Source organism: Haliotis cracherodii, unplaced genomic scaffold (assembly GCF_022045235.1).
Source record: "Haliotis cracherodii isolate W230 unplaced genomic scaffold, xgHalCrac1.p SCAF_1, whole genome shotgun sequence".
Taxonomy (NCBI): domain Eukaryota; kingdom Metazoa; phylum Mollusca; class Gastropoda; order Lepetellida; family Haliotidae; genus Haliotis; species Haliotis cracherodii.
In genome coordinates, this window is record NW_027266264.1 from 69,502,331 (window position 1) to 69,510,785 (window position 8,455).

Genomic DNA, 8,455 nt, shown 5'->3' on the forward strand with positions numbered 1-8,455 from the left:
AAACAGCTAAAATGATACCTTCAAAAGAGACATGTGTATCTCCACTAAAACGAAAACGCCGCGTTAATATATTACAAATGTACTAGTGATGAAAATTATACTCACATAAAATTTTAAATAAAACCTATACCATCATTATCACTATTTATGTTATGCATCTACACGTCTAAATAAGACAATATAAAACATTTATTCGATTATGAATTCACTTTCCATTTCATTTTTAACGAAACACATACCGGAAGTTTACATCTGCACAACTTGCCGATTCATGACAGATAGATTACTTGTAGATTTCATCAAACTGTTGTGAAATATCGCTTTATTGGAGAAGGATGACACAGGCAGGCCTCGAACTACTGTTTGACACTGTGTCGGAGCAGCTGACATGCCCAGGGGACGCTGTCATTTGCGTCTTGCACTGGAATATAGTGTCAAATGGGTTTAAATGCACAGGAGTCGGCGAGGTATATAACTTTGGAAGAAACAGAAGTGAAAGTAGCCCATTAGTTATCACGTTCAGCTATAAGGAGTCCGTGAATATACTCCAGTCTCCTGTATTGTAAAGTGGCTTATGTATTGTATACTTGATGACATTGATGGAATAAAGCAGTTGTAATAATTTCAAAAAGCTAAACACACATATGCAGCGATAGAAACTAACAGTTTTAGACCACTAATCCTTATAATGATAACATATAGCAAAACCCTTAAAAAGGGCAAATTTCTACTTGTCCTTATGATACCTTAACTATTGGGCAGTTTGGCAAGGACTATAGGACTAGTGCCAATTTCTAACGCTGGTAATATGTAATAGTCTCTTCATTATCAATATTTTGTTTTGGGATTAGCTGTGAAGATGAAGGCATTTTTCTGTATTGGAAACTGTTCAAGAAAACTGCAGTGCCAAGATGACTTCAACACTGATGATAGATTGTGACAACAATTACTACTGTGACGTCATTACACACTGTGTTAACAACTTGTCTGTATTATGTCAGCAATGCTGCATGGCATGTGAAGTCATTGTTACTCTCGTGCTTTATATTATGTTTTTTATCAATGAGATAATCTTGAGCCATATGGATAATAAATTGATTTATCTCAAGACTTCCTGCAGCAGATGTTAAAGTGCTGTAAGATCACAGTTTTATTTACCCCTAGTGATTGTGTTTGATTCTAGTTTGTTTGATACATTTACTGATTTCAGGATGGGCTCCTGTCTAAAAAGACTGAGCGTTTACCCCAGGGATGGAACAATTCCAAAGAGCTGTACACACTCAAGTATAACCAAACCAAGTCTAATGATGACTTTGTACTTAAAGTGGTGAAAATCGATGAGAGTCTCCTTGTACATTTCATGGTAGGTAACAAAACTACTCACTGACTCTTCCTGTGTTAAGGGTCTCTGCCATTGTGTACTGTAACCATGGTAACAGTGTGTAAGTTTAACCCTGTTTGTATTCTGGGTCACAATAGCTCCTTGGCACCTCAAGCTTTTCAGTAGAGCTGTATAATATGAGGAATTATGGTTAACAGTATGCAACTTGGCAGGTAGTGTGTCAGTGTAGGCTGATGACTTGTATGGTTGCTCATGCTATCAACCACTGGTTTGCCTGTCCCATACTTGATTATTCAGAGGTCGCTGTGATGTAACTGCTGTGTATTGTTGTGCTCTAATGATATGTTTATTGTACTTCAGAGACGGAGAGATGAGAAGGTGTCGAGTATGAATATCCGTCTTGCAATGTACACAAATCAGGATCTCACAGATATGGATACGTGAGTTACATTTATATTTGTAAGACTACAATTTGTGGCAAAAATGTAAGTTTCCAATCTCACATGTCAGAGAAGATGTTGCATACACCATGTATGCATGACATCATTCTGGTTCCATCACGATCTGGATATGATGTCCTCATGGGATGCCACTCTTGTAGGATGTCTGTTTTTGTCTCAGTTATGATTGTAATATTTTTAATTGTGTTGGTTACCACAGATGTCTCATGCGTTTAATAAAATTTATTCTGTACCGGTACATATTATTTCCCAAATTACTTTGATCTGTTTGATCATCATGATTTTTTGCATCATTAGATGGTTTACAAACAGCCAGCTTCAACATTTCCATTTTATAATAGTAATAATAATAATAATGATAAGAAGAAGAAGAAGAATGATAATGATAAGTTTATTTGTTGTTAACCTTCAAAAATGTGCTTACAGAGCTTTCAAGAATTTAGGGGAGCTTGAAAAGAACATTACAAAAGAGATATTAAAAGATTTCCTGTCTGGCACCAAGACATCTTCCTCACAAGCATCAGCATCAAGGACACAGAGTAATCAAGGGAGATCGCCCTTGTTAGAAGATGATCCACTGCGAGTCCCAAGTCGTAGGCAGCCTGCCCCTCCCGACTGGTAGGTTCTCCATGTGTCATGATTATAGGATGTGGTTATTCTGTGAGTTGGGTGTTTTAGTTATGTCATGGCCTGTCAGCTCAATGTAGGAGAAAAATAACTTTATGTGAAGGTCATGGATGTTTGCCACTTTAGTGAAACAAAGAGTATGGCAGCCTTCAAAATTCACTCTAGTCCGCTAGCCCGAGACTACTGAACTGTGCTGAGGACAAGTTAGAATCAAGTGAAGGTAGTCCTTATTGACTGGTAACATTTGAGGACTGTAATTTTGAACCAGTTCTCAATGCTTCAGTTTTGCTACAGATAGGAATGGAATAAAACTGACAGAAAATGTAAACATAGTAAACATTATTTTCTTGTTCAAGGACTGCCTCCATGGCCTTGTGATAGAGGGTCTGCCCAGAGAAGGTCGGGGGTTTGATCCCCGGGCCAAGTTACGAGGGCTGGCTGAAATGTTCTAAGCCTAACTGTGAAAGACCCGTACCAAGTCGATGGTTTTCATTTATTTCTCCACATAGTCCCCTTCCAGGTTTACACACTTTTGCCAGTGATGCTGCAAGTCCTGGATGCCAGTCAAGAAGAAAATATTTTCAGCCACCATAAAAAGTCATTCAAAGCGGAAATGACGTCATCATTACTAGGAAAAGTTCCTTTTTCATTTTGGGAAACAGGTGGAAGTCTGACGGGGCTAAATCGGGTGAATAAGGGGGATGGTCAATGAGTTCGAAGCCACAATCATGGATTGCTGACATAGCAACCACTGATTTGTGAACAGGAGCATTGTCTTGGTGGAACAGGACTCCTTTGGTGAGCATGCCCTGTCGCTTACCTTTGATAGCTTCCCGCATCTGTCTCTGTAGGTCAGCATAATATCTTCCATTGATAGTCTTGCCTTTTTCAAGATAGTCAATCAGCAGAAAACCCTTGGAATCCCAAAAGACTGAAGCCATCACCTTTCCAGCAGAAGGAACCGACTTGGTTTTTTGGGGGGCTGGTGATTCCGGGTGCTTCCATTGTTTAGACTGAATTTTGGTTTCTGGTTGAACGTGATGAATCCAGGTCTCATCCATGGTTACAAATTGGGCCCAAAAATCATAGGGATCTGCATCAAAATGGCAAAAATTGTCACAGGACGTCAGGAATCTGACACGTTTCTGATCCGCTGTCAAGAGCTTTGGCACCCATCTTGCAGAAACTTTTGTCATTCCCAACTCGTTTGTGATAATGTGCTCAACCCTCTCACGAGAGATGCCCACAACACTGGCAATATGTCGAGTGGTCAATCGTCGATCAGCCATCACCATGTCATGCACCCGGGTAATGTTTTCCGGAATGGTTGCTGTTGAAGGCCTTCCTGTACGTAGGTCATCATCAAGGCTTTCTCTGCCATGCTTGAATTCCACAGCCCACTTCCTTACAGTGGAAAAGGAAGGGGCATCATCCCCTAAAGTGGAGATCATGTCAGCATATATCTATGTTGGAGTTAGCCCTTTCAGTTGCAGGTACTTGATGACTGCCCTATAGCCAGTTTTGTCCATTTTTGGTGATTTCAATGGGTAGGTTCACAAGATGGTCTTGTACAAAGACAATAATAACACTACAGTTGCATTTCTTATGTCCATGGTTCATTAAATGATTGTACTTGTTGATGGCAAAAGTTTGTTTCAATCCGATTGAGATATCCCACTTAGGCTTAGAACTTTTCAGCCAGACTTTTATATCAAAAGATGTGAAAAGATGGCACTTGTTGTTACTCTGCCTGAAGCTTGGCACTAAGGGGCTGAAGCAGGGACTGGTCGGCTCGGAGTCCGAGTGGGGTATTCATGTTAAACAGCAGCATGGTATCTCAGTGGGATAGAACTATGAAATCGGCATTAGTCCGGACTAGTACAAGCAGCCACACACACATGCATGCACATCGCTTTGTAAGTGCAATAATCTTGAACGTTTCACCTCACCTCTTGTTCAAGCAGGATCAGCTACAAACTCTAAGGATCAGTGTAATAACGTCAACACTCGTCCTCTGGACTAGTCTTAAGAAAACTGGGGGGCACGGGTGGCCCAGTTGTCTAAAGCACCGCGATTCGCTGTGCAGAGTTGTGTCCCTTGGGCACGCCAATATCCTATCATTTTGGGTTCAAATCCCGGTTTGCCATGATTATGTGTCTAGGTTTGTCAGCACCATACCCGTGCTCATGGGTTTCACTGAAGTGGAAAATGTCTGAGACCTGCATCACTTCGGGCTTTCCTCCCACATTAAGCTAACACGCTGTGATATAACTGTAATACTGTTAAAAGCGGCGTTAAACCCAACTCACTCACTTAGGAAAACTGAACTTGTAGGCTACATGGGTATTGTGCTCACGTGTGTTTGTGTTCTTATGATCTCATCTTCTAAATGTTTAAGTTTTCATTGACAGACTCTAAGTACATGTATTGCTCATGAACACTTGAGTCAAGAGCTGTATATGTCAAAGTTTAACTTTGTGCTACTATCCATCTACAAAAGACATGGCGTTGTCATTGAAAGACCCTTATGTAATAGGGAAATGCTTTCTGTTGGAACTGGTTTGCTGATCCATTTGTCTGAGATCTCACAAGCAGGACCTTCTGTATAAATTTGTGAGCCTTGACTTTGGTAATTTTAAAAATATGGCTATGTAATATTACGTATAGAACAACTTTATGAAGTAAAGAAACGACAGCTAGAAAAAACGTTATGTAATCTCGTGGCCGCTTAAGCTTGTAAAATACCCACCAAAACTTGTATGCAGTAGAGTAAATGCAACAATAGAAGGAACACCGAGGCAAGGGAACTATATAAGTCGTTTCCATGGACTTATATAGTCAGTTAACTCCCTTTGCTTGGGAAGATGCACATTCATTACCGGTCAAGGTTGTTATAACTAGAATCTGGAGATTAATCATCATTGTACAATCTGGGTTACTTTAATTAAGGATTGACTGTGTATATTTTTTCGGTTTATTGAGGTATGTATCGAAAAACCAATGTGCAAACTGTATGAATCCGTGTTAATTATTAGCAATTAACAGTGGTACAACTGCTTGCATCAAGCCACAATAAAGTAATTGTTACAGTTGCAAATTGTTCATTAATGTTAGATGGGAGCCATTTTATTTTCTATATTTTATTTTTTTAAAACAAACTGTTCAAGGCATCTGTGGACATTCAACTGTTGACAGATGCGATTCTGATGTTTATTAGGTTTATGTGTACAGGGCAGGGCTCTATTCAAGGAACTTCATGTATCTTGCATCAGGTGCATGTTGACATGAAAAATTAGTTGCACCAGACAATTAAAAATGCACTCTTGTTCCATAAAGTTATCAAAGATGAAACATAGAACATAAACTGCATAAGTACATCTCAGATCTCTGATGACTGTGTCATGATTTTACATATATATATATTGTTGTAAAACATGTAGTGATTTTCTTCATCTGTAAGTAATTGGGGAAAATAAATTGATGGGTGAGGATGAAAGTTTAAAAGAAATTGTTTTCTCAATATCTTATCGTGTTGTTGTTGTTTTCATGTTCTAGGATGCCATCCAGTGACCCATTCGCAGTCGGGCGATCTGACCTTGACCCTCTAGCTGGTGGGATGGGTGGGATGTTGATGGACCCCCGAAGGTCAGGTGTTCCTGGGTTTGCGCCTGACCCAAATGCTGGCCTACCAAGTAGGCTCCCACCGTAAGTAGTGCCGGGACTTGAAGAAACAAGTGAGGTCCAGGTCACTTTAACACCTTGAAATGCTGTAATCGTTTCAGAATCACTCACTTTTATATCCCAGATCTAAAGATGAGATATTGTGCAGATACATGTACGTAGTTGTTACCCCAAAATGTTGTGACTTTCACTTATGTACCCAGCTCATGGAGGTGTAGAATTTGAAAGAATCAACTGGTATTGATTTCTACTTAATTTCTTGGACTAGCAGCAGTGTCCTTATGAAATATGACTGTACTTCGTGACGTTATCCTGCTCAGGTTCTCATGATCAAAGGTAGCCTATACTCTCAATGAAGGAGTATGGTTTGATGATGACTTAGCAAAATGCAAGCAATATTATATCAGGGATGACCAGAAGGAAACTCACTTCATACCCATGTCGGATAACCCAGGTATTAGTTGAGTTCAGTGCTTTTATTTAGCCACTTGACTCCACATTTTGCCCTATAGACTACACACATGACCAAGTCATCATTGCATGTCATTCTGTCACAGATGTTGGTTCTGTGTTGAACATATCTGAGTGTGCTAAAGATCAAGTTATCAACAATGACTTCTACTTTCTAGGGGCTCTGTTCCACCAGGAGCGAGGTTCGACCCGTTTGGACCCCCTGGAGCCAGACCTGGGTGAGAACGGAGAACTACTGGCAGTCAGACGTGTCTATTTTACAGCTCATGCTTTCTAAAAATACATGTGCTTATGGTTCAGTGCAAAGTTCTAAAATGAGTCATACCGTATCAGTTGTGATCTATCGGACCATCATTCAGGCGATGTTTCTGACAGATCACGATCTGAAAAATACTATCATGAAAGTGTATCCAGTGGATAAGCCGACCCCTTTCTACAGAATCTTTTTTCTGGTCCTCAGAATTCGGCATATACGCGATCATGTCAACCAGTTATCATTTTTTTTAAATTGTTCTAAATTTGATGTCTTTAAACAATATGTTCTATTTCCCTTCACAGGCCTGATCCAGACCACATGAAACCCCCGGGCTATGATGACATGTTCATGTGACCTGGCTAGTACTGGATCATGTGACCTGGCTTGTACTGGATATTGTGACCTGGCTCATTCTGGATCATGTGACCTGGCTTGTACTGAATCATGTGACCTGGCTAGTACTGGATCATGTGACCTGGCTAGTACTGGATCATGTGACCTGGCTTGTACTGGATATTGTGACCTGGCTAGTACTGAACCATGTGACTTGGATTGTACTGAATCATGTGACCTGGCTTTTACTGGAACATGTGACCTTGCTAGTACTGGATCATGTGACCTGGCTATTACTGGATCATGTGACCTGGCTAGTACGGGATATTGTGACCTGGCTCATTCTGGATCATGTGACCTGGCTTGTACTGAACCATGTGACCTGGCTAGTACTGGATTATGTGACCTGGCTAGTACTGGATCATGTGACCTGGCTAGTACGGGATATTGTGACCTGGCTCATTCTGGATCATGTGACCAGGCTTGTACTGAACCATGTGACCTGGCTAGAACTGGATCATGTGACCTGGCTAGTACTGGATATTGTGACCTGGCTCATTCTGGATCATGTGACCTTGCTAGTACTGGATCATGTGACCTGGCTAGTACTGGATCATGTGACTTGGCTAGTACTGGATCATGTGACCTGGCTCATTCTGGATCATGTGACCTGGCTTGTACTGAACCATGTGACCTGGCTAGTACTGGATCATGTGACCTGGCAGTGAGGGACCACACACATGTTATAGCTGCCTGTTATACTCTTACTTCCTTGTGGTCATGGTGCTTGTTTTAACTTGTATATATTGTTTGTGGTCAAGCAGATCAAGTTCAAACTGTCAGTTATGGATTGGATGTAAAGTAACCTGTAAAACTACTCTCATGACATGTTCTTTGTTGATTCACATTCTTTGGAAATAAAACAGATTTGTTTTTAGACATATCACCAGCCATTTTCTGGAGGTTGTTGTACATGTTGTAAGATGGTGAGATATTTGGTTAGATAGAGGATTTGTTGTCAAGGGAAAACTGCCATATAAAACTGTTTTATTTTGTGAAGACACTTCTTTCCCCAATCCGGTTTAGAATAGATCCCCAGCAATCATGGCAATCTGTGCTGGTCGTAAGAGGCAATGATCGGTGGGTCAGGCTCAGTGACTTAGTTGTTGAAGTGTCACTAGACCCAGATAGCATGTTGTTCGCAATGTCAATCACTGGATTGTCAGATCGATTATTTACAGACCACCTTCACAGAGCTGGAATATTGCTCAGTGTGGCATTAAC

General features: G+C 40.6%; 1 protein-coding gene across 1 annotated transcript; it reads left to right on the plus strand.

Annotated features, from left to right (window-relative positions):
• Window positions 1-256: 256 nt before the first annotated feature.
• LOC139465475 (proteasome inhibitor PI31 subunit-like) lies at window positions 257-8,347 on the plus strand. Its single transcript, XM_071247230.1, has 7 exons — window positions 257-467; window positions 1,211-1,363; window positions 1,703-1,782; window positions 2,230-2,421; window positions 5,986-6,135; window positions 6,741-6,800; window positions 7,141-8,347. The coding sequence occupies exons 1-7, from the start codon at window positions 336-338 to the stop codon at window positions 7,190-7,192; spliced, it is 819 nt and encodes a 272-aa protein (XP_071103331.1). The 5' UTR covers window positions 257-335; the 3' UTR covers window positions 7,193-8,347.
• Window positions 8,348-8,455: the final 108 nt, after the last annotated feature.